This window comes from Meles meles, chromosome 2 (assembly GCF_922984935.1).
Source record: "Meles meles chromosome 2, mMelMel3.1 paternal haplotype, whole genome shotgun sequence".
Taxonomy (NCBI): Eukaryota; Metazoa; Chordata; class Mammalia; order Carnivora; family Mustelidae; genus Meles; species Meles meles.
The window spans coordinates 130,511,246-130,538,749 of NC_060067.1; the positions used below are offsets into that span (position 1 = coordinate 130,511,246).

Below are 27,504 nucleotides of genomic sequence, written 5' to 3' on the forward strand. Positions count from 1 at the left end.
CTGAGATTAAGAGTCTCTTATGGTTTTTCTCCCTCCCTGGTCCCATCATGTTTCATTTTTTTCCTTCCCTAACCCCCATGACCCCCCACCCTGCCTCTCAAATTCCTCAAATCAGAGAGACCATATGATAATTGTCTTTCTCTGATTAACTAATTTCACTTAGCATAATACCCTCTAGTTCCATCCAAGTCGTTGCAAATGGCAAGAGTTCATTTTTGATGGCTGTATAGTATTCCTGTGTGTGTGTGTGTGTGTGTGTGTGTGTGTGTGTGTGTGTGTGTGTGTGTGTATCCCACTTCTTCTTTATCCAGTTATCTGTTGATGGCCATCTAGGTTCTTTCTATAGTTTGGCTATTGTGGACATTGCTGCTATAAACATTCGAGTGCATGTGCCCCTTTGGATCACTACATTTGTATCTTTAGGGTAAATACCTAGTAGTGCGATTGCTAGGTCATACAGTTGCTCTATTTTCAACTTTTTGAGGAACTTCCATGCTGTTTTTCTGAGTGGCTGCACCAACAGCTTGCATCTGCACCAACATCCATCATGTCCTGACTTGTTAATTTTAACCATTTGATTGGCTGAGGTGGTATCTCACTGTGATTTTGATTTGTACTTCCCTGATGCTGAGTGATGTGGAGCACTTTTCATGTGTCTGTTGGTCATCGGGATGTCTTCTTTGCAGAAATGTCTGTTCATGTCTTCTGCCCATTTCTTGATTCAATTATTTGTTCTTTGGATCTTGAGTTTGATAAGTTCTTTACAGATTTTGGACACTAGCCCTTTATCTGATATGTAATTTGCAAATATCTTCTCCCATTCTGCTGGTTGTCTTTTGGTTTTGTTGACCATTTCCTTTGCTGGGCAAAAGCTTTTGATCTTGATGAAGTCCCAGTAGTTCATTTTTGCCTTTGCTTGCCTTGCCTTTAGCAATATTTCCAGGAAGAAGTTGCTGTGGCTCAGGTCGAAGAGGTTGCTACTTGTGTCCTCCTCAAGGAATTTGATGGATTCCAGTCTCACATTGAGGTCTTTCATCCATTTTGAGTCTATTTTTGTGTGTGATATAAGGAAATGGCCCAGTTTCATTCTTCTGGATGTGGCTGTCCAGTTTTCCCAACACCATTTGTTAAAGAGACTATCTTTTTTCCCATTGGATATTCTTTCCTCTTTTGTCAAAGATTAGTGGACCATAGAGTTGAGGGTTTATTTCTGCACTCTCTATTCTGTTTCACTGATCTATGTGTCTGTTTTTGTGCCAGTACCATACTGTTTTGATGATGACAGCTTTGTAATAGAGTTTGAAGTCTGGAATTGTGATGCTGTCAACTTTGGTTTTCTTTCTCAATATTCCTCTGGCTATTCAGGGTCTTTTCTGATCCCATATAAATTTTAGGATTATTTGTTCCATTTCTTTGGAAAAAAAATTGATGGTATTTTGATAAGGATTGCACTAAATATAGATTGCTCTAGGTAACATAGACATTTTCACAGTATTTGTTCTTCCAATCCATTAGCATGGAATATTTTTTCCATTTCTTTGTGTCTTCCTCAATTTCTTTCATGAGTACTTTATAGTTTTCTAAGTACAGATTCTTTGCACCTTTGGTTAGATTTATTCCTAACTATCTTATGTATTTGGGCGTGCAATTGTAAATGGAATCAACTCCTTAATTTCTCTTTCTTATGTCTTGCTGTGGTGTATAGAAATGCAATTGATTTCTGTGCACTGATTTTATATCCTGACACTTTACTGAATTCCTGTATGAGTTCTAACAGTTTTGGAATGCAGTCTTTTGGGTTTTCCACATAAAGTATCATATCATCTGCAAAGAGTGAGAGTTTGACTTCTTCTCTGCCAAATCAGATGGCTTTTATTTCTTTTTGTTGTCTGATTGCTGAGGCTAGGACTTCTAGTACTACGTTGAATACAGTGATGATCATGGACATCCATGCCATGTTCCTGACCTTAGGGAAAAAGCTCTCAATTTTTCCCCATTGAGAATGATATTCACTGTGAGTTTTTCATAGATGGCTTTGATGATATTGAGGTATGTACCCTCTATCCCTACACTTTGAAGTTTTGATCAAGAAAGGATGCTGTACTTTGTCAAATGCTTTTTCAGCTTCTATTAAGAGGATCATATGGTTCTTGTTCTTTCTTTTATTAATGTGTTGTATCACATTGATTGATTTGTGGATATTGAACCAACCTTGAAGCCCAGGAATAAATCCCACTTGGTCGTGGTAAATAATCCTTTTATTGTACTATTGGATCCAATTGGCTAGTATTTTGGTGAGATATTTGGTGTTCATCAAGGATATTGGTCTGTGATTCTCCTTTTTGATGGGATCTTTGGTTTGGGGATCAAGGTAATGCTGGCTCATAAAATGAGTTAGGAAGTTTTCCTTCCATTTCTATTTTTTGGAACAGTTTCAGGAGAACAGGTATTAGTTTTTCTTTAAATGTTTGGTAGACTTCCCCTGGGAAGCCCTCTGGCCCTACACTCTTGTTTGTTGGGAGATTTTTGATGACTGCTTCAATCTCCTTACTGGTTATGGGTCTAGTCAGGTTTTCTATGTCTTCCTGGTTCAGTTGTGGTAGTATATATGTTTCTAGGAATGCATTCATTTCTTCCAGATTATCAAATTTCTGGTGTATAGTTGCTCATAATACATACTTATAACTGTTTGTATTTCTCTGGTGTTGGTTATGATCTCTTCTCTGTCATTCATGATTTTATTAATTTAGGTCCTTTCTCTTTTCTTTTTGATAAATCTGGCCAGGAGTTTATCAATCTTATTAATTCTTTCAAAGAACCAGCTCCTAGTTTCGTTAATTTGTCCTGCTTCCCTTTTGGTTTCGATTTCCTTGATTTCTGCTCTGATCTTTATGATTTCTTTTCTCCTGCTGGGTTTAGGCTTTCTTTGCTGTTCTTTCTCCAGCTCCTTTAGGTGTAGGATTAGGCTGTGTACTTGAGACCTTTCTTATTTCTTGAGAAACGTTTGTATTGCTGTATACTTTCCTCTCAGGACCACCTTTGCTGTGTCCCAAACATTTTGAACAGTTGTGTTTTCATTATCATCTGTTTCCATGAAATTTTTCAATTCTTCTTTAATTTCCTGGTTGACCCATTCATTCTTTAGTAGGATGCTCTTTAGCATCCATGTATTTGAGTTCTTTCCAACTTTCCTCTTGTGATTGGGTTCTAGCTTCAGAGCATTGTGGTCTGAGAATATGCAGGGAATGATCCCAATCTTTTGGTACTGGTTGAGACCTGATTTGTGACCTAAGATGTGATCTATTCTGGAGAATGTTCCATGTGGACTAGAGAAGAATGTGCATTCTGTTGCTTTGGGATGAAACATTCTGAATATATCTGTGATGTTCATCTGGTCCAGTGTGTCATTTAAAGCCTTATTTCCTTGTTGATCTTTTACTTAGATGATCTGTCCATTTCAGTAAGAAAGTGTTAAAGTCCCCTACCATTATTGTTTTATCGTCAATGCGTTTCTTTGATTTTTTCATTAATAGATTTATATAATTGGCTGCTCCCATGTTAGGAGCCTAGATATTAAAAGTTATTAGACCTTCTTATTGGACAGACCCTTTAAGTATGATATAGTGTCTTTCCTCACCTCTTATTATATCTTTGGCCTAAAATCTACTTTACCTGATATAAGGATTGCCACACCAGCTTTCTTTTGATGTCCATTAGTGTGTAAATTGTTTTCCACCCCCTCACTTTAAATCTGGAGGTATCTTTGGGTCTAAAATGAGTTTCTTGCAGACAGCATATCGATGGGTCTTGTTTTTTTTATCCATTCTGATACCCTGTTTTTTGTTGTTGTTTTTTTTTTTTTTTTTTTTTTTTTTGATTAGGGCATTTAGACCATTTACATTCAGGGTAACTATTGAAAGATATAAATTTAGTGCCATTCTATTGCTTGTAAGGTGACTGTTATTGTTCCTAAGGTGACTGTTACTGTTCCTCTGTTCCTTTCTGGTCTGTTACTTTTAGGCTCTCTCTCTTTGCTTAAAGGATCCCTTTCAATATTTCCTAAGGACTGTAAAAGAATTAAAAATTCTTTTAATTTTTGTTTGTCCTGGAAGCTTTTATCTCTCCTTCCATTTTCAATGATGTCCTACTGGATATAGTATTCCTGGCTGCGTATTTTTCTCATTTAGTGCTCTGAATATATCATGCCAGTCCTTTCTGGCCTGCCAAGTCTCTGTGGATAGGTCTGCTCCCAATCTAATAGTTCTAAAGTTTTATGTTACAGATCTCTTTTTTTATTTGTTTATTTTCAGTGTAACAGTATTCATTGTTTTTGCACCACAACCAATGCTCCATGCAGTATGTGCCCTCCCTATTACCCACCACCTGGTTCCTCAACCTCCAACCCCCCCCACCCGCCCCTTCAAAACCCTTTGGTTGTTTTTCAGAGTCCATAGTCTCTCATGGTTCATCTCCCCTTCCAGTTTCCCTCAACTCCCTCTCCTCTCCATCTCCCCATGTCCTCTGTGTTCATTGTTATGCTCCCAAAATAAGTGAGACCATATGATACTTGACTCTCTCTGCTTGACTTATTTCGCTCAGCATAATCTCTTCCAGTCCCGTCCATGTTGCTACAAAAGTTGGGTATTCATCCTTTCTGATGGAGGCATAATACTCCATTGTGTATATGGACCACATCTTCCTTATCCATTCATCCGTTGAAGGGCATCTTGGTTCTTTCCACAGTTTGGCGACTGTGGCCATTGCTGCAATAAACATTGGGGTACAGATGGCCCTTTTTTTCACTACATCTGTATCTTTGGGGCAAATACCCAGCAGTGCAATTGCAGGGTCATAGGGAAGCTCTATTTTTAATTTCTTCAGGAATCTCCACACTGTTCTCCAAAGTGGCTGCACTAACATGCATTCCCACAAACAGTGTAAGAGGGTTCCCCTTTCTCCAAATCCTCTCCAACACACGTTGTTTCCTGTCTTGCTAATTTTGGCCATTCTAACTGGTGTCAGGTGGTATCTCAATGTAGTTTTAATTTGAATCTCCCTGATGGCTAGTGATGATGAACATTTTTTTCATGTGTCTGATAGCCATTTGTATGTCTTCATTGGAGAAGTGTCTGTTCATATCTTCTGCCCCTTTTTTGATATAATTATCTGTTTTGTGTGTGTTGAGTTTGAGAAGTTCTTTATAGATCCTGGATATCAACCTTTTGTCTGTACTGTCATTTGCAAATATCTTCTCCCATTCCGTGGGTTGCCCTTTTGTTTTGTTGACTGTTTCCTTTGCTGTGCAGAAGCTTTTGATCTTGATGAACTCCCAAAAGTTCATTTTCACTTTTGTTTCCTTTGCCTTTGGAGACATATCTTGAAAGAAGTTGCTGTGGCTGATATCGAAGAGGTTACTGCCTATGTTCTCCTCTAGGATTCTTTTTTTTTTTTTTTAAATGTTTCCCTTTTGATTTTTTTTTTACTTTTTTTTCCATTTTATTTATTTTTTCAGCGTAACAGTATTCATTCTTTTTGCACAACACCCAGTGGTCCATGCAAAACGTGCCCTCCCCATTACCCACCACCTGTTCCCCCAACCTCCCACCCCTGACCCTTCAAAACCCTCAGGTTGCCCCAACCTCCCACCCCTGACCCTTCAAAACCCTCAGGGTGATCTCCCTGATATGAGGACATGGAGAAGCAACATGGGGGGGTAGGGGGATAGGAGAAGAATAAATGAAACAAGATGGGATTGGGAGGGAGACAAACCATAAATGACTCTTAATCTCACAAAACAAACTGGGGGTTGCTGGGGGGAGGTGGGATTGGGAGAGGGGGAGCGGGCTATGGACATTGGGGAGGGGAGGCGAACCATAAGAGACTATGGACTCTGAAAAACATCCTCTAGGATTCTGATGGATTCCTGTCTCACATTGAGGTCTTTTATCCATTTCGAGTTTATCTTTGTGTATGGTGTAAGAGAATGGTCGAGTTTCATTCTTTTACATATCACTGTCCAGTTTTCCCAGCACCATTTATTGAAGAGACTGTCTTTTTTCCATTGTATATTTTTTCCTATTTTGTCGAAGATTATTTGACCATAGAGTTGAGGGTCCATATCTGGGCTCTCCACTCTGTTCCACTGGTCAATGTGTCTGTTTTTATGCCAGTACCACGCTGTCTTGGTGATCACGGCTTTGTAGTAAAGTTTGAAATCGGGTAACGTGATGCCGCCCGTTTTGTTTTTGTTTTTCAACATTTCCTTAGCAATTCGGGGTCTCTTCTGATTCCATACAAATTTTAGGATTATTTGCTCCAGCTTTTTGAAAAATACTGGTGGGATTTTGATTGGAATGGCGTTAAAAGGATAGATTGCTCTAGGCAGTATAGACATTTTAACAATGTTTTTTCTTCCAATCCAAGAGCATGGAAGGATCTTCCATCTTTTTGTGTCTTCTTCAATTTCTTTCATGAGTGTTCTGTAGTTCCTTGAGTACAGGTCCTTTACTTCTTTGGTTAGGTTTATTCCCAGGTATCTTATGATTCTTGGTGCTATAGAAAATGGAATCGATTCTCTAATTTCCCTTTCTGTATTTTCATTGTTAGTGTATAAGAAAGCCACTGAGTTCTGTACATTGACTTTGTATCCTGCCATGTTACTGAATTGCTGTATGAGTTCTAGTAATTTGGCGGTGGAGTCTTTGGGGTTTTCCGTATAAAGAATCATGTCGTCTGTGAAGAGAGAGAGTTTGACTTCTTCCTTGCTAATTTGGATATCTTTTATTTCTCTTTGTTGTCTGATTGCTGTTGCTCGGACTTCTAATACTATGTTGAACAAGAGTGGTGAGAGTGGGCATCCTTGTTGTGTTCCTGGTCTCAACAGGAAGGCTGCAAGCTTTTTCCCATTGAGGATGATATTTGCTGTGGGTCTTTCATAGATAGATTTTATGAAGTTCAGGAATGTTCCCTCTATCCCTATACTTTGAAGCGTTTTCATCAGGAACGGATGCTGGATTTTGTCAAGTGCTTTTTCTGCATCAATTGAGAGGACCATGTGGTTCTTCTCTCTTCTCTTATTGATTTGTTCTATCACATTGATTGATTTGCAAATGTTGAACCAACCTTGTAACCCAGGGATAAATCCCACCTGGTCATGGTGGATAATCTTTTTAATGTGCTGCTGGATCCTGTTTGCTAGGATCTTGTTGAGAATCTTAGCATCCATATTCATCAGTGATATTGGTCTGAAATTCTCCTTTCTGGTAGGGTTTTTGCCTGGTTTGGGGATCAGGGTAATCCTGGCTTCATAAAGAGTCTGGAAGTTTTCCTTCTGCTTCAATTTTTTGGAACAGCTTCAGGAGAATTGGTTTTATTTCTTCTTTGAAAGTTTGGTAGAATTCCCCAGGGAATCCGTCAGGTCCTGGGCTCTTGTTTTTTGGGAGGTTTTTGATCACTGCTTCAATCTCGTTACTAGATATCGGTCTATTCAGGTTGTCGATTTCTTCCTGGTTCAATTTTGGGAGTTTATAGTTTTCCAGGAATGCATCCATTTTATCTAGGTTGGCATATAACTGTTGGTAATAATTTCTGATGATTGTTTCTATTTCCTTGGTGTTAGTTGTGATCTCTCCCTTTTCATTCATAATTTTATTAATTTGAGCTTTCTCTCTTTTCTTTTCGATTAGTGTGGCCAATGGTTTATCGATCTTATTGATTCTTTCAAAAAACCGGCTTCTAGTTTCATTGATACGTTCTACTGTATCTCTGGTTTCTACCTCATTGATCTCTGCTCTAATCTTGATTATTTCCCTTCTTGCGTGTGAAGTTGGTTTGATTTGTTGTTGATTCTCCAGTTCTTTAAGTTGTAGAGACAGCTGGTGTATTCTGGATTTTTCAATTTTTTTGAGGGAGGCTTGGATGGCTATGTATTTCCCCCTTAGAACCGCCTTTGCTGTATCCCATAGGTTTTGGACCGAAGTGTCTTCATTCTCATTGGTTTCCATGAATTGTTTAAGTTCATCTTTGATCTCCTGGTTGATCCAAGCATTCTTAAGCAAGGTGGTCTTTAGCTTCCAGGTGTTTGAGTTCCTTCTGAACTTTTCCTTGTGATTGAGTTCCAGTTTCAAAGCATTGTGATCTGAGAATATGCAGGGAATAATGACAGTCTTTTGGTACTGGTTGAGTCCTGCTTTGTGACCCAGTATGTGGTCTATTCTGGAGAAGGTTCCATGTGCACTTGAGAAGAATGAGTATTCTGTTGTTTTAGGGTGGAATGTAGCTTTTATCTCCTGAACGCTTTCCATACAGCTTTGGAGGAGAATAATGAAAATGGTGGTCTCTCAATCTCTGACCCAGAGGAGCCCATTGCTTGGAGTCCCACTCCTCAGTGCACCCTCAGAGAAAAGCAGTCAATCCCTCCCATCTCCCAGGTCTCCAGCAGCACTCGGTGCTCACCCAGCCTGTGATTGAGCATCTCTATCTCTGGCATACAGCCCCATTTGGAGTTTTCAAACCCAGCAGATTCCTGCAGTGTGCTCCCACACCACTCCTCCCATAGGAGGAAGGAAGTGGTTTCCCTGGATCTGCCACTTGTATGGTTTCTGCTCGAAGAGCAGTGGCCTGACTTTGCCTCAGATCAGGGTTTAAGATAACCCCGAGCTGAGAGCCCACTCCTCAGCTCTGTCTCTGCAGCTGGATTCCTTGCTTTGATACCTGGGAGCTCTGCCACATTCAGACACCTCTGGTGTTTTTGTGACCCCATGTGTCATGAGACCACACTGTCCCCACAAGAGCTGCACACCCAGCTTAGCCTCTGGAGTGACATCCCTCAGTGGAGCAGACTTCTAAAAGTTCTGATTTTGTGCCCCACTGCTCCACCGCTTCCCAGGAGCCAGTCCCTCCCCCTGCAGTCTATGTTCCCGTATATCGCTTCTCCCCATGTCCTACCTTCCAGAAAGTGGTTGATTTTCTGTTTCTAGAATTGCTGCTCTTCTTCTCTTTGATCTCCTGTTGAGTTTGTAGGTGTTCAGAATGGTTTGATAACTATCTATCTGAACTCCTGGGACCCCATGATATTTGGGTCTCATACTCCTCCACCATCTTGCAAGCCCCCCTCCTCCCCCAGAGGAGAATTCCTCTTAAAACCATCCATGACACCATAGTGCCCTTAAAGAAAAGGGGGGGGGAATGCAATCATGCTGAGCATGTTATTTTTTTTCTTCTTTTCTTTAACAGTCATGACTGTCTATCCATGTCAACACACCTCCAACATAAATTTAAATGACAGAAGATTGAAGGAATCATAACTAATATTCTAGGAACAGTGTGCTGTATTTCAATACTTAAGAAAGTACTGTTTCTTTAAATGTGGTTCAAATACTACTTGCAGAAGACTCACCTACAGAAGAGGCACCTACTGTGCCCATAGTGGAGACTTGGGGACCCATCTCTGACCTATAAAATCAGGACCTTTAGGTGGGAGACCCAGAAATTTACATTTGTCAACAAGCTCCCAGATGATGTTTATCTTACTAAGTCTGAGAATCTCTTGTTTCTTTTAAAGAGAAGAACTATTTTTCCCAACACACCAGATTTTTTCTCTTTTCTTAAACTTTTCTGCTCTCTGATTTTTATTTTAGGAGACAACAATGGATGGTCTTTGCAATTTGACAAGTATTTTGCCAGTTACTACAGAATGACTTCCCCATATCCCTTTGAGACACAAACATCAGAATGCTGTAAGTAATCAAAAGGATTGAGTCTCCTTTTCCATGAGTTCATAAAAAGATACCATGTTTTTAAAAGTTGGATCCAACATATTTGCTTGAAAAGGTTAGCTATAGTCTTCTAACAGCAAACCCTATTAGACATGCAGCCTTAATTTAGGGATTTTATTTAGAAGTGACTCAAGGATCTTAAGTATAAAAGCAATATATCATGCTAGATATTGTGAAAAAAATTAATGTCCATCAGCCAGGATTACTACTTTATATCCCTTTTTCACAATCATAGTCTCTGATACTAAGGAAATTATAGATAAAGAAGAGCAGAGGAGCTGTTCGCATTTTAATGTCTGCAAGTGAAAAAGCTTCTGGAGTCTAAACTACTTTAGAACTACAAAAATCCTCATTAATTATAACCTGCTATGCTTAGTCACATACTGAAAACCTCCAAAAACACTGAAGGGGTGGTGGGAGGGTACAACCTCAGGACTGACTGTGATAATTTAGAACAGGAAGACCTTGTAAACAACTCCTTTTAATAAATTTTGTTTATTCTAATAAATTATGGAAATGTAATTTTGTGCCCTGGAGTTATAATTTTGGTCCTAGTTTTACAAAACCTTGGTTAAATAGTGAGGGAGAGGGAAGCCCTTACTATAATTTTTCCTTTATGTTCTATCACAAATTGGAAAGTCAAGCTTTTTAAAAAAGGTTTAATTTTTTTTTGTCTTCAATATTCAAATGTGATTAATAAAAAAAACAGTCCCCAATTTAAGGAAGTGTACATCCATCCTGTAAACACACAGGCTACTCAGCAATCTGTCTCAGCCTCACATTTTCTCATAGAGATCAAATTATTTGATCCTTAAAACCTTCTGGGAAAGAAAAAATGTTACAGGTGTAATTTACCTGCTAATACAACGTAAAAAAACTAAAGGATTATGCCATGTTATCTCAAAACACAGGGTTTTTTCTTGTTTTATTGTATTGCCTTTTCTTTTCATATCTTAAATTTAAAAATTAAGAAATTTTCATTTCTTAAATTTTAATTGAATCTTTCTATATCTCCCTATTCCTGAATGGATTTTATACAGTTTACAATAAAAATCTGGCTGCTAACAGACTGAAGTCATTAATATAACATATATATGACAAAAATTCAACAGTGAATGGGAAAGGGAATGGGAAGAAAAATTATATAAGGAAATCCTCCCTAAGAAAAGTTCAGTATCTGTGTCCAAAGCTTAGTTCTAAATTTTGTAGTCATCAGGCTAAAGAAGGAAGATAATGGGTTACATAACTTTTATAGCCTGGCTTGTAAAGCAAAGACAAACAAATGAGGGGAAAAAAAACAGAACAAGTCAGCAAGAGAGGTAACTTTTTGCCTAATTCTGAACTCTGGGAGAAGTGTGTCCTCAAGTATAACTACATAGGAAGAATGGAGCTATGCAGTAAATGATATACCAAAAAAAATTTCTTATCAGTTTTTAGTAAAAAGCAAATATATAATTTTCAATTAGAGTTCTTATAAAGATAGTTCAGGATGTGATGGTAATAAATAACTAAATGTCTTTTGCAAGCATAAAAGCAGTATGAAACAGAATGGAAAGAGTAGTGTAAACTTGGGGGTGAAACTTTAAGTTCTTTTTGTACTACCTTATGTAAATTAAACTGAGAATGGCTTATAATAAATTTTGGCTGGGTGAAAGAGTGTGAGGAATTGGCTTTTATAAAGTCACCTCTCAAGAACAATATCTTGGAAAATATATCTATCATTAACCAATGTATTATTAAAGTTTAAACTTGAGGGATATGGAAAGTACAAAGATTTAGAATTGTTTGTTTACTCAACCATAATTTCACCACTCAGAGGCTATTGGCATTAACTTGCTGGTGCATTATTCATCTTTTTTATTTTAACATTGTTGAAATTTCCTGTACAAACTATTTTTATCATATTTTCACTTAGCATTTTAGCATAATCAGGTACCCATGCTGTTACAAGCTGTTTTTGAAAATACTATATAATATATTTTTAAGTGAAATAATGTGCTAATCATTCTTTTAATGTTGGATATTTAGGTGTTATTTTTTCATTTTTCCTTATTACAGGTAACCCTGTTAATCAACATATATGAATTATCTTAACTCCATCCATATAAACAGAAAAAACACATTGGAAGTAATGTTAATTTCACTCCCTCCATTTTTATCCTTCCTAGTCTCACTCTCAAACCCTTCATCCTCTCTCCCAATCCACACCTTTCCTTCCCCACAACACTCATGTTAGACGTGGCTTATAACTTGGAGACAGAATCAGTTTTCAGCTTCAGAGATCCATAGCCAAAATGGTTACTTACAACCATAAAACTGTTTAAAAATTCTTGGCGGAGACTCTGTTTACAAAAAACACAAATCCTAAGTTATGATTTTGATCTCTTATAACCCTGAAAAATAGTCAGGAGAGTTATTTGGGAGGAGAGGAAAAACACCTGTCACCCCATAGCTGAGCAAAGGGATATTTACTGGTCAAAGTCTTCCATTTACTACCCAACTGTGCTCATTAACAGTCATCCACCAGCTTTGTCATAGAAATCTCTTCTTTGCCATTAGACACTTTTCTGTTCTGTGGAAGCTTAACTGTAAAGATCATAAACTGGAAGCCTACCAGCAGAAAATTCTCATAGAAAGTTTTGTTTGTTCTGTGATGTTTTAAAATATTTTGAGTTGGCAATTCTCATTTTTCAAATAGGTACTTATCAACACAACATTGTATTTCTGGCTTCTTTGAGAAAGTTGGTTGACTTGGCTACAAATGTTCCTGTCCTAATATGGCAACAGGAGAAGCAGGTCCACCTGCTTCTCTGGATAAGGCCAACACCTATTTTGCCAGTGCCCTGTAGACATGAGTCTGTAACCTCTGCTATTCAGGTCAGGGTTTCAAAGTAAATGTAGAGGGAAAGCACTTCTCGTAACTCTCATTCATCAACCATTCCCCACAGAGGCAGGAATCACACTCTATTATACTGAGTAACAATCTTATTCTACTATTGAGCTATATGAACACATCATTGCAAGTCTCTAGTAGACCTTAGAACTATGGGATCACATCTTTAAAACTATGACTGCAGCCCCACAAGATGGCCAAAGGCAAACATCCAATTCTCCCTCTCCCCAACATTAGCAGTGAGAATAGAATGGTTGGCTATGCATAAAAAAAGTTCACTCCTATAAATGACATTTTAGACATCCTTACATCCCTAAATAAGCCAAAAGAAGATCATTTTAAAAAAATCCTTTAAAGAACTCCTGAATTTTCCAGGAAAAAACAAAAAAAGAATTCTACCAACACTATGGTTCATGTTTAGTTCTCTTTCTCACCAGTTAAAAATAACTTAGTCTTCCATTAAGAGTTTGATTATGCTATTAATACTTTAGTCTTAAATAGCAGCTTTAATATGGACATTAAAGCCCATCACACACTATCATGTCACCTCTGAACATAACCACTCACCTTGGGTGAGTAAAAGCAGATGACATCACTCATTTTGCAACAGATGGAAAAGAGCAGTCTGCTATTTACAGAAATGCATGGGCTGGTAAATGTGTCTGTTGTATCTTAATGTTATAGCATCATTTTAACATTAAATTAAAAGCAAACTTTGTAACCTTAATTTAAAGCATTGCCCATATTGCTTGGGTAAGACATACTTTTGTACTAAATAATTTTCTCATAGCTTTTCATTTCTTTCTTTCCATGACCCTCCTCTTCCTGGTCCCTCACTATCCCCATTCCTTACAACTTCCTTCTTATTCAGTGGTCGGTTCTGTGCCCATGCAATGTCTTTGCCGAGGTTTAGAGGTTGACTGTGATGAGACCAATTTACGAGCTGTTCCATCAGTTTCTTCAAATGTGACTGTAATGTAAGTAGAAAAGAATGGCTTCATCCTGACAGCCAGAATAGCACCTGTAAAATTGTATCATTATTAAGGCCTTGTCATTATTAATGCATTTTTATTCAAAGATGATGTCATTGTTCTCGGTCAATTATAATGATTGCTGCTATTTACTTTACATTTATTAAATGCTAGGTTCCACTATAAATTATTCTACATATTAATTTACTTAGTCCCTCATAATAATCCTATGGAGTATTTAGATATATTAACTTATGTAGACCCTCATAATAATCCCATTTAATATTTAGTATTATCGTATTTTATCTAAACAAAAGATGTCATCATTTGTGTGCTACTAAAGAAAAAAGGCTGCCAGTTAAACTATTATATAGAGCTTTCTTATTATAAGAACTGACATATATTGAAAGAGCTCTTTTAGACTTTGTTAGAAACACTCTTATCTCTAAATAAAAAAAGAAAACAAATTAAATAAATAGGATAAAATATTCCCAGAACTTACTTCACATTTAAAATCTAACTCTTCTGAATCACATTTGACTCAGAGAAGTTGAGGTCTCCACCCGCCCAAATAACTCAAACTTCTGTATGTAAAAGAAACTTATCCTCATAATAAGTGGTTTGTTGATCTAGTACTAATTTGAATTCAGCAAACTTTAGCAACACAGTCACACACATTTGGCTAAAACTTTTCAAAAGAAATCAGTGGAGGGAAGATATTTTAATCTGATGTTTTTGCTGAGTTTTTTGTTTCATCCAGATGTTTTAGTGCCATATGGCTCTGACTTTTGAGTACAGAAGACAGAATAGGAGTAATTCTTAAGTTTACAAATATGGGCAAGTCCTGCCTTTGCCAACCCAAACCACATAACATGGCAACTCATATGCTTGACATATAAGGAGCAGAGAGAGCTAGAGCTCAGTTTCTGTCAGCCAGGATGCCATTAAATTAACAAAATCTAGGAGGGTTTACTCAATCAATGGAGACCTGAAGAATTTATCCAAATTGGTAATGAGCTAAAAACATCAAACAGGTTAAACCACAAAGACTTCTTTTCCCCAAAGGAGCTGACAGTCCCGCCTGAACTAAGGCTGGCATTCTAGCCTAACCTCAAGTCACCATAGCTCTTTTTCATACTAAAAAAAAAAAAAAAAAGAAAACAATAATAATATTTTACTAGAATAAAATAATAATTTGAGGTTCGGTGGAGAGTTTCCATGATTTAAATCATGACTGGACCTGTGTGGTGTAAAAATTGAGATGATTTCATTCTATTTTCAAAGAGAAACATTTATCACCCCCACTGATCATATCCTATTGCCAGAAAGTCAGTCAAATGATACCCTGAGGCTGCCAGTCTCATTTTTCCCTTTCCTACAAGTAAGAACTGAAGCTGTTCTTCCACAAATTAACTAACCTTTGTATAAGAAAGGAAGAGAGGGAGAGAACCGGAGGAATGGAAGAAGATAGGAAATGACTAACCAGAGAGCACCTGTCTTTAAAGAATACCCAAAGGCATTCTGATTCAAATTAAAATGTACTGGCTCCGAACATTCATACATACATTCCTAAATAGGTGTGTGCAGTCCTGTGGGCCACCAGCTTTCAGTCCTTGGTATAGAGAAAAAAAACTGGGATGGGATAGCTCATCATGACGATGGGCTACAGGAAAGCAAGGTAGAAAGAAATGTCCAAGTTGATTTCAGGCTTTCCAAGTAATAGAGTGCTGGGAGGATGGGGGACTTGGTGACAGTAAGTGGGAAAGATTAGGACTCCAATCTTCGATGCCTTTTCCAACTTTGGGTTAACAGATCAGTCAATAGAAATTCTCAACAGGTATTCGGAGATGTAGAAATAAAGTTCAGGAGTCTGTGTCTGTAACACTCTATTTTTTGTTTAAAAATAGCAATTTCTTATGCTTTGGTTTGAGCAGCTTGATTCAGACTGTCCATTTCTACTTTACTCGGCAGTAAACGTTAACTCCAACTCAGCATCACAACTCGCCCCAGTCTTCGTTCAGTTCCACAGAGAAAGGAACTGTGGGCTTTACACCAAATACATGAAAAGAGTAAATATCAAATTTTATTACAGAGCTCATTCCATATTTTGAATTGGAACTCTCGTAGGGAAATGTTGGAAATAGACTAAATCATATATAAGTATCAAAGAAACCAATAATCCCAGTAATATTTACTGAAGTGGGAATTTTTAAGACCTTTCACATAAATGCAATTGAACAAAAGAGACAAACAGATAAATATGATGATTTATGTCCTGTTGGGGCTTCCTAAACATTAGTTTTGACTGTGTGAGAGCTGACTGAAAGATTCTGGAATTTAATCACTAAACTACACAATCTAATTGTAAGAACTTTATCAAAACTATAGCTAACTTTGGCAATAATAATTAAACTAGGTAGTTTCTCTCTTTTGCACACACACACCACTTTGTAAAGTGTCAGACTTGGAATATTACATTTTAAAACACAAAAATTTATCATATTAAAAAGTTTTTTTTGGCTTGTCTTATTCAGTAAGAATAACACTTCCATTTCAACAGGGTATTATGAAAATATGGAGAATGCTATTTGTTAAAATATTTGACATCATTTAGAAAGAAGTCGCCTATAAATCCTAGGCACTATCGATAAAAAACCAACTTTCTAAGAAACATAATTTAGGGATCCTTAAATGAGCCTTCCTTCCCTCTAGTGTAACCTTTCCACTCACGTGCAATTCGCCTCTTCTTGGATTCTCTCATAGAACCCCACTTGTGTCTCTTTGAAGCACATCATTCTTCCTTGTGCTGTAGTGATTGGAGTCTTAATCTTCTCTACCAGAAAAAGAGAAGTGCCAGAAGCTCAATGGAGTTTTTCTATATATCCTCCAAAGTTCCTAACAGATACCATAAACCCTGAACACTGTTTTTGAAATGAAGTCACATGAAAATAAATAAAAAATAAAACAAGATGATAGCCTTTTTAGCCCTAGGCTATAAAACTAAAGTTATCATCCAAAGAAACTCTCTATTTATAGACAAAAATATGTTCTTTGTCACCCAAATAGAGTATAAGCTTCTTAAGAGCAGTGACATTACCCTTTTTTCCCAAAGTACAAATGGAAGGCATTCAACATACATTGATAAAATGAATGAATGCCTGAATGAATGAACACATTTTTGAAAACACACTAAGCTTTTATCAATATTTTTAAATCAAACTCAAATATTCAACCATTTTTTTTTTATACAACAGGAACATGTACTACAGGATGTAAAGCAGAATTGAAGATCCAAGCCAAGTGAGAAGGATTAGCAGGAATTCTCAATTAGCTAACGTAAGAAATGAAAGAACGTTTAGAGATAGCCCAGCAGCTATGAATGATTTCAAGAGAGAGTTCGTAGTTAATCAGCCTTTGGCATTCATTCATTAAAAAACCACTAATGACTATTATGTACAGTCCAGAACTTAAGTTTTTCTTTTTCTTTTCATTACTACCCTCCAAGCTTTTTTAGACATTTTTTTCTATTTGTCCCCTCCTGTGAAATTTTAATATTATACATATACTCTATATCTGTTTATGTATACCCATTCTTCATCCATTTAAAAAGGTAAAATAAGATTTTTTTCTCTCTCCTTAAGAACCAGTTTTCACACCTCAGAGTAATAACATCCCCCATTGATAATACATGGTCTCCTAGACTCTAGAATAACATTTTTCAAATTAGATTCCAAAGATGTGTTCTAAGGGAGTCTGAGAAACTATTTTGCTTTAAGAAGTCTTCACTATCAAATTTGAGCAGCACTGGTCCAAACCAATATAACAACTAACATTGGTAGTGCCTACCGTACGATGTTGTTGTAACCGAGTCCTTTTTGCCCGTCAGGCATCTCCAAGTGTTTATCCCACAGTGGTCAACCTAGAGACAACATAATCTATTGCTCACTTAACAAGAAACATCTGCTCCATCGTATTATATAAAGACAGTAACAATTACATCATGTTATTACAGGTCATCTAGTCCAAATCGATGCTTTCACAGTTAAAGAGATTGACAAGGAAATATTATGTATGGTTCTTGCAAGGGACTCCAGCTGCAACAGTTTGGGTGTTTGTCCATTTGGTTTGGTTTTTTGCTTCTTTAAGTTTGTTCCTACTGCCTTACACTGCTTTTCTTTAAGACATTAAAGGTTTAGGTCCTTTCCAGTACAACCACAATTATGTGCACCTAGTTTGTGCCAAACTACATATCAAATTGTGATTCAAGGGGAAATCTTTCTATACAATTTCCTAGAAATTGAAATGAAATCACTTATTGAATAAAGAGGGTTCAGTTGTACTTACCAATTGACAATTGCCTTCATAATTAATTTTAAAAGGAAGTAAAAATAGTGGAATGTGAGCAATGAAATATTGAAGAATATAAAATTACTTAAGCTCTTATGTGTTCTTTAAACAGAAAACAGTATTTTTATTGTCACTTCAAAACCAAGATGGTTTCTAGTGTCTGTTAAATAAAAAGAAAAAAGGAAAATGAACTGATAATTATTTTCCCAGTTACATTATTTTTTGTTTTGTTAGAATTACAATGTTGTAGCCTAAATTTAAGACAAATATCTTTAATAATACAAAACTAACAGTTAGACTTAGTTCAAATAGTACTATGGATATGAGAGTAACACCATGAAATAAAATGTTTCCTGAAAGTTGGTACTACACTAAATCAAGCTTGTAATTATTTATACTGTTGTGTAAACTGTTGTAGTTTAAAAGTAAAGAAAGAAACACTTTAAGAACCACAATTTACATTTATTTCAGGTCACTTCAGTGGAACTTAATACGAAAGCTTCCTCCTGATGGCTTCAAGAAGTACCATAAACTTCAAAAACTGTAAGAAAAAATTTAATTCCCCGTGTTAAAAGTAACACATCATTTTGGCCTGTCTTTTCCCACCTCTGCACAGACCAACACTATATCACCGCTTAAGTCCAATCCATCCTCGGAAAATTATTTAGCTGTTAGCTAGAGACTACCAGGTAACTTTTTTTGAGGAGTTCCAGAAGTCATTCTAGAAAAATCACACTTATACCCAAAGAAACTGGAGCATGCAAGATATGAGTTTTCTTGGCACACACTAGCCTGTGAAGAATTTTCTTCCATATGTTTGCAAATTCGTTCTCCACCTAAGAGAGCAAGTCGTGGTGGTTGGAAACCCCAGAGCATGTTGTTTGGGGGACTTAATTCCATTTTCATATCTGCCATGCAGTTTTTTATTTTCAATTCATGTAGTATCTGACATGCTAGATTCCCATCAGTTCAGGATTTTCGTGTATACTCCAAAAATCCATAATGGCGCAGGTTGTGCTTACCTGTTATTCAGTCCAACTCTGTGACTAAATCTTATCATACTTGAACTGTTGGGTTTAAATATCCTCAGCCTGAATCATGGTCTCTAGAAAAAATCTGAGAATTCCTAGATTAATTTTCATACCTGTGTTGGTTTTAGTTCTGGTCTGACACTGAAGAAACCTCACACAAGTTGTATATGTATCTGTACGTTCTTCTTTAAGATAACAGAAATAGAACAAAATCAGAATAAAAATTAATCTATTCCATTTGATGAAATGTACTCAAAACCCAGATAATCTGCAAAAAAGTATGTTTCATATTTAAAAAGAAAAATTTCACTAAAAATGGCATTCAAAACTACTGGATGTTTAACAATCGAGAGAAGAGCTTTTCAAAATTAGGCCTTATGTAAATATTTCAAGAGAATGCTTCTGTATTCTATTTTCTGATTTTTGGAGGCCGAAGAATTTTTCTGATCTGTAGCACCACCTTATGTCCACATATTTAAAAGGAGTTAGTACTACAATTTTAAATATCAAAATTCAAGTTTATATAACACAGTAGTTTAGCATTTTTACATAATAAACATTGAACTAATTTTTTTAAGATTTTATTTTTAAGTAATCTCTACACAACTTGGGGCTCACACCCACAACCCCAAGATCAAGAGTCATGTGCTCTACTGACTGAGCCAGCCAGGCATCCCAAATTACTTCTTGAACAGCCAATTTGTTTTAACTAATAGATAAAAATAGCCTAGTTACAAAAAAAAAATTCTACTTGATTATTAGAGATATAGCTCCACTCAACCTTCATGCAATACAGTCTATTAATCATTAATCATGAAAATACTTAGAAACAAATAAATACATGTGTAAGCTTCTTTGCGTATTAGCATTCCCTATTTTGTAATTGAAATCACAATATGTTCTGTGAAATTGTTAAGTGCATAGTAAATTTAATAACATTTTTATAATCAAAGTTAGGTTTTCTTACATGTTGGAGAAATAGGGAATCTGAATCTCCCTTAGTCAAAATTTCTAATTAACTAAGAATTTGTTCATACTGAGGGTGCCTGGTTAAGTGTCTAACTTTTTTTTTTTTTAAGATTTTATTTATTTATTTGAGAGAGAGGGCATGAGAGGGGGAAGGGTCAGAGGGAGAAGCAGACTCCCCGCTGAGCAAGGAGCTTGATGCAGGGCTTGATTCTGGGACTCCAGGATCATGACCTGAGCTGAAGGCAGAGCAGACACTCAACTGACTGAGCCACTCAGGTGCCCCGTGTCCGACTCTTGATTTCGGTTCAAGTCACGATCTCAAGGTTGTGAGCTCAAGCCCAAGCTGGGCTCTGCACTCAGCTGGGAGTCTGCTGGAGATTCTCTCTCCCTCCCTCTGCCCCCTACCCTGTGCTCTCTGTCTGTCTTTCTCTCTAAAATAAACAAATAAATCTCTTAAAAAATGTGTTCATATTGGTTTCTACTTTATTCCTCCTTACTCCCTAAAGGACAATGGTGACCTTTATTCAGAACAAGAAGTCAGGCTTGAAGCCCTTATTTGTCATTTCCTACAACCTGGCGCCAGTACATGCAGAGGGACAAAGCTTTGCAAGGGTGAATTTGATGCAATTGCTTGGGTTCTGGTATCTGTTTCCTTTGACCTCCAGTTAACCCGAGGCCAACCATCCTGGATGACTAGTTAACTATTTAAGATTGCATTCTTGTCTTGACCTGCCAGTCTAATTTATATCCTTCTAGCCCTGAGTCTTTTTACTTCTTTTTTTTTCTTTTGCCATAAATACTCCTTCTAAGTTTCATCAAACACTTTTGGAGCAAGGCTTGGGGTGTCAAATTAATAAAATTAAAGCTAACTTGTTGGGCAGATTTGTGATTAACATGGAATATGATCCAGGACCTTAAAGATGTCACATACTTGTACTTTTGCCAGCGTTATGCTATATGCCGATCTTTCTATTATAGCAGGAAATGTTAAAAAGTCTGATTTCTGGGCCTGTTGGATTACTGAGTGCCTTACTATGCCTTAAAGATTTACTTAAGGAAGATTCAAATATTAAATTTTTAACTATTACATGTTCATCTTTATAACTAGAATTTCTAAGTAAAATTTGCCTAATCATACATGAAGTTAACAGCAAAACAAAATGACATGATATCTAGTTTCACTCGTTTATCGTTAGGTCTACCTTTTTTTAATTAAAAAAAGAGGTTTAGGGGTGACTGGGTGACTCAGTCAGTTAAGTGACTGCCTTCACTTAGGTTGTGATACCTGGGTCCTGGGATCTAGTCTGGTGTGGGGCTCCCTGCTCAGCGGAAAGTCTGCTTCTCCCTCTGCCTGCCACTCCCTCTGCTTGTGCTCTCTCTCTGTCAAACAAATACATAAGATCTTTTAAAAAATAAATTCATAAAAAATAAAAAATAATTAAAATAAATAAAAAATATTTATTATGGTAAAACAAGTACTATGTAAAATGCACCATCTTAACCAATTACAAGGGTGTATTCAGTGATCCATTAAGTGCATTCCCATTGTGCTAGGAGAACCACCACCCACCCAAAGAGCTCTTTACGACTTGCAAAACTGAAACTGTGTCATTTTTTTTTTATAATTATCTTCACAGGTGTCTGCAAAACAATAAGATTAGATCCATACCCATCTATGCATTCCGAGGACTCTACAGTCTTACTAAACTGTAAGTACCTGCGCAATCAGTTCTGCAGTTTGCCCATTGCGCCGCAGCCCTCCTGCCCACAGCAAGGGCAGGGTGGACGCAGCCCTGTCCCTGGGGGGTTCCAGCTCAGACAGGTCCATGCTTGAGTCCTGACTCCAGTAGTCCTTATTTCTTCACATCTTCAACAATACTTTTTATTGTCTGGGAGTTTGTTGCTTGGGATTTTTTTTTTTTTTAAACAGCCTTCTTAATGGGTATGAAATGGTATTTCATTATAGTTAAAAGCAAGACTTTATAAAATTGGCTTTCTCAAAGTTCATTTCATTGAGTTTTACTAAGCAGCTGAACCTAACCTCCTGTAAGAATTAATAGCATGGAAATATAACCAAAAATCGCTTAAATCAACAACTTCCTGTATTTTTTTCTTTTAATTCTTTTTTTATTAACATATAATGTGTAATTTGTTTCAGGGGTACAGGTCTGTGATTCATCAGTCTTACACAATTCACAGCATTCACCATAGCACACACCCTCCTCAGTGTCCATAACCCAGTCACCCCAGCCCTCCTACCTCCCCTCCCCTCCAGCAACCCTCAGTTTGTTTCCTGAGATTAAGATTCTCTTATGGTTTATCTTCCTCTTGGGTTTCAGATGAAACAACTTCCTATATTTCTATTTCTGCCCCCTTGCTTTCTATCTTACACCACCTTTTTAAAATCCTAATCCAAGAAACTCATTCCAGCCAGATTCCTAGTTTGTGGCATAAGGGTTTGGGATTTAGGAAAGGCTGTCTAACTATTTTACTAGCAGAATGAAAGAAGGGCCCTGGAGACTCAAAGTCTTAAAAGTAACCACTTTGACAAATCCTCTTCCCTTCTATCCCATCCCTGCTCTTTACTGTCTTGGCAAATCACCCAAAGTCAATACTGGATTCATTCCCATTAGACTCCTGACTATCTTTCTCTCTAATCCCCCATGAATCTGTTTAAAACTTAGTAAACCACATCTGCTTGGTTTAATATTCAATGGATGTGAACAATAGTCCAGGCTTGGTTTAGAGTTCCACGGATGTGAAGAATAGTACCACAGATTTTAAAGGGTCCGCCATCTCCTTCCATAGTTATTCATAGCACTGGAATATTGTTTGGGTATTAAAGATGTCACACACTTCTAGATTATCAGTGATAATCATTAAATTCCTGCTTTTCATTCATCCATAAATATGCATTAGGCATTGCAGTGTGTAAAATTTTCAACTAGACCCCATGGGGAGGTGGCATAGGAAGATAAGTCAGACAGGCTTCCTTCCAGCAGCTCACACCCTAAAGTTTCAGGCAAAGGGCTATGCTACCGCTAGAGAGAGGCATGCCTCTTGCATTCTGGAAGCTTATAATCTAGGGTGGGGAAACAAAACCAGTTTTGTAATAAATCAGTTATATGCAAAATAATTCAAAAATGATTAAAGAGGTTATTTAACTAAATCCTAAACCTGTGTTGTTCAGACCAAAACTGCTATTAAAAGATTCACTGAAAGGGGTGTCTGGGCAGCTCAGTCAGTAAGCATCTGATTCTTCATTTTGGCAAAGGTCATGATCTCAGGTCATGGGATTGATCCTGGCATCATTGGGCTCTGCACTCGGAGCAGAGTCTGCTCGAGTTTCTTTCCCTTTCCCTATGCCCCTCCTCTTGATTGTGCATGCGCTTGCTCTCTCTCTCTCTCTAAAATAAATAAATAAAATAAAATCTTTAAAAAAAGATCCACTGAAATGAGCGACCATTTGGGATCTAGTGTAGTGAGGGATGACTTGGGAAAACAGACAGGACTGGGCTAAACAGATGAGTATAAGATGTGGGAGGGAGTCAAATGCCTTGTATCTAGGGGATTGCTATTGGCTTTTAAAGGAGATCCCTGAGGCACATGCACCCCAATGTTTATAGCATCACTATTCACAATAGTCAAAATATGGAAAGAGCCCAAATGTCTATCAAAGGATGCATGGATAAAGAAAATGTTAATACACACACACACAGACACACACACACACACACACACACAATGGATTATTACTGAACCATCAGAAAGAATGAAATCTTTCCATTTGCAATGACAAGGATGAAACTAGAGAGTATTATGCTGAGGGAAATAAGTCAGTCAGAGAAAGAAAAGTACCATATGATTTCACTCATACGGGGAATTTACAAAACAAAACAGATGAACAGAGGAAAAGGGAGGGGAAAATAAAATAAGATAAAACCAGAGAGGGAGGCAAACCACAAGACACTCTTAACTATAGGGAACTGAGGGTGGCTGGAGGGGAGGGGGTGAGTGGGTGATGAGCGTTAAGGAGGGCAATGGTTGGGATGAACACTGGGTGTTATATGCAAGTGATGAATCCTTAAATTCTACCCCTGAAACTAATATTACACTGTATGTTGACTAATTTGAATTAAAATAAAATCTTAAAAGAAAAAAAAGTAAATAAATATTGAATAAATATAAATAAATAAATAAATAGATAGATAGAGAGAGAGCCCTGAGGTGGTCATGAGGAAGTGTTGTAGCTATTCTTTACCCTTCCTTAACTAAATGGGGCTCCAGGTTTACAAGGGAGGGAAAGAAGTGGCTCTAATACAGGGTGTCACCTCTTGTTATCCCTAAGCAAAAGTCAAACCTGGTAGGGACCGGGGTGACTACTGGCAGGAGAAATTTTGTAACATGTCAACTCTAAAAATTGTCAGAAAAGAGAGAAATCAGTGTGGTCCATGTGTCCGTTGGAAGTAAAATTTCTACTGAAACTTGCATATGAATCATAGGCAGAGAGGAAAAAGAAGAGAAATCAGAATGGTAGGCATGAACAGAGGTGCTGTTGTCGTAAACAATATGTGCTGAGTACCTATGACATGTGTTGCCTCAAATGTTACCACAACCTAATAAAGTAGATACTAATATTACCTCCATGTTAGAGTTGGGAAAACTGAGGCTTTCAGAAGTTAACTGCTTCCTTAAACTCACGCTATTAATAAGTAGCAAAGCCAGGACTTGAACTGACAGCAGAGAGAACAGCACATTGCTGTGCTAAAGAGACTGAGGTAGAAATAAACATGGCAAGAGGACGAGAGCAAAGTAACAGAACAGAGTTGGTTCACTCTGCAGTAGGGTTAGAAGTAAAGGTGGGTAGGTAAAGTGGCGTCAAACTCTTTAGTAAGGCATGCAGTGTCCTTTTTTTCTAGAACAGACCCCCACCTGCCTCCCAGGTTCATTCCCAGCCCCTTCATGGTGAGGCTGCACTGAGATACCTGGTGATCCCTTCCCTTGTTACTCTCTCCTTCAGACTTCTTGCTCTTGCATAAGCGATCTCCTCTGCCTATATGAACTCCTACCCATTCTTTGCTTTGCAAATGACATCTTCATCCAAATCTCTGTCCATCCAGTTGTGCCCCTTTTAGTAAAGTCTTCTGTGTCCTGACTCCTCTGTGCCCTGCAGTTCCCACCCCCAACAAAGCTAAGTGCTGTCCGCGCAATGTCAGAACAACCATACCTTGTGCACTTCACTCTTTTCCCCACATTGCTATATAACCTGTTCGTATTCCGCCTTCCCTTGAGACTCAAAGCCCCTCAAAGAAAGGGATGATATACCTGGCACAGTGCCACAGAGTAGGTGTGCAAAACAATTTGATTAGTAAAGGCATAGGTGAATGAATAGAGTGTGATTGATTGATTGATTGATTGATTATAGGGGAACTAAAACCTACACATGAAAAGGTAAGTGACCAAGTCCTTTTAGAGACCCCAAAGAAGGAAAAAGTTGTGATAAGAATAGCATATAAGAAAATCTAAGATGGATGACTATTGTTTTTCCTTTCCTTATTATAAGATATCAAGAAAGTAACACATTTGGGGCACCTGGATGGCTCAGTCAGTAGAGCATGCAACTCTTGATCTCAGGATTGTAAGTTCGAGTCCCACGTTGGGTGTAGACGTTACTGAAAAATAAAATCTTAAAAAAAAAATCAAGAAAAAAGAAGGTAACACATTTCTTGTGGTCATTTCTCTTTTCTCAGGTATCTCAGCCATAACAGAATAACTTTCTTGAAGCCGGGTGTTTTTGAAGATCTCCACAGACTAGAATGGCTGTATGTTTAATTTACATGGCATTTTATAGTATTAGTCTTTATATTCTAAATATATAAATGAATCAATTTTTTCTTCTGGCTGGCAGGATAATTGAAGATAATCACCTCAGTCGAATTTCCCCACTAACATTTTATGGACTAAATTCTCTTATTCTCTTGTAAGTACTAAAAATTAAAGTAAATATTTCTAGAGAAGGAAAAGACATGAATAAAAATTACTGCTTTAAGTTTAACAGCATTAAATATGGAATTGTTAAAGCCCCAAAAAGGCCTTTACAACTACAAAGCATCTCTTAATCATATTCTAATGGCTATTTTATAGTTTTAATAATCTTATAAGGTCTTCTGTCTTCTATGATATCAGCCCATCAAAACTAAATACAGCCTTACTTCCATATTTTATTGAAATATTCTCAAGTACACCATTACTGCCCATATTAATCTTGGTAAAGAAAAATAACATTAATTGAAAATCAATTTCTTCTCACTACCCACTTTTGATGGGAACAGGCTTTCCTTCAGTTACTAACTTTGCTGCTTCTTCCATATGACAGCTATCATTTGTCAAATTTTATTACTAACAAACAATCACTTAAATATAACAAGACTTACAGAGAAAAAAAAAAGAGAGAAGACAACTAACGTAATAGATTTTTGTGGTTTTATAAAGAATAATGATAATACCATGTTTGTCTTAAGATGAGAGAAAAACCAGAAAAATGTGACTTCTTTTCTTCCTTTTCTTTTTCAGAGCATTGATGAATAATGTCCTCACCCATTTGCCAGACAAACCTCTTTGCCAGCACATGCCAAGACTGCATTGGCTGTAAGTTGATGAACCTTTTCTTAAATAAGTTAACTAACTTTCCTGGTTTTGCCTAGTTCACTTTGGATATTAGGTTTTTAAAAATGATATGTTGCTAATGTCATATCACATTTCCTCAAATTACTTTAGTATGATTTTGTTATTAAACATGCCCATTATCCAAATTAACTCTTCTAGACTCTTGCCAAGATAAAACACCTCACACACACACACACACACACACACACAAATTGGAGGCAGGAAGAAGAAAGACAGAAGGGATGTCACAGTAGCTGTAGAACATCTCTTCCTTCCTTCTGTCATCTATTTTCACCTAATGATTTGGTACAGAAAGACTTAAGTCACTTTAGTCTCATTTCTAAATTCTGCCTAATGAGAATATGATACTTAGAATTTATTTTTGAAGTCTAATCACAATAGAATATGTCTCATGGAAATGTTTACACAGTAACTTTGCTTATGGTAATAAGTATCATTCTACCTGTTCAGAGCTCAATTACCCAGTAAATTTGCCTACATAACATGCAGGTAAAAAATGAAGAAACAAGTAACCAAATAACTATTTAAAAGTTCAATAAACTGCGTATACAGTATTACATGAAAACTTTCTCTCTCATTTTGTAGGAAATTCTCAGAAGCTTTGTTTTTTGCTTGATTTCTAAGCTCGCAGCAGAGTAGAAGAGCCAGATTAAAAGCTGAGGGGGAAAGGACACCTGGGTGACTCAGTTAAGCATCTGCCTTTGGCTCAGGTCCTGATCCCAGAGTCCTGCGGTAGAGTCTCACATTGGGCTCCTTCCTCAGTGGGAATCCTGCTTCTCCCTCTGCCTGCTGCTCCCCGTGCTTGTCCTCTCTCCCTCCGCTCTCGGCTC

General features: G+C 37.2%; 1 protein-coding gene across 2 annotated transcripts in view; it reads left to right on the forward strand.

The window, feature by feature from the left end:
* The window catches only part of RXFP1 (relaxin family peptide receptor 1), a 105,001-nt gene that overhangs the window by 51,736 nt on the left and 25,761 nt on the right, over positions 1 to 27,504 (forward strand). For both annotated transcript variants that reach the window (XM_045997180.1, XM_045997181.1), the window contains exons 3-9: positions 9,639 to 9,737; positions 13,541 to 13,646; positions 18,459 to 18,530; positions 21,625 to 21,696; positions 25,738 to 25,809; positions 25,896 to 25,967; positions 26,561 to 26,635. In XM_045997180.1, coding sequence (XP_045853136.1) covers positions 9,639 to 9,737; positions 13,541 to 13,646; positions 18,459 to 18,530; positions 21,625 to 21,696; positions 25,738 to 25,809; positions 25,896 to 25,967; positions 26,561 to 26,635 — 568 coding nt within the window. The remainder of the gene's footprint in view (positions 1 to 9,638; positions 9,738 to 13,540; positions 13,647 to 18,458; positions 18,531 to 21,624; positions 21,697 to 25,737; positions 25,810 to 25,895; positions 25,968 to 26,560; positions 26,636 to 27,504) is intronic.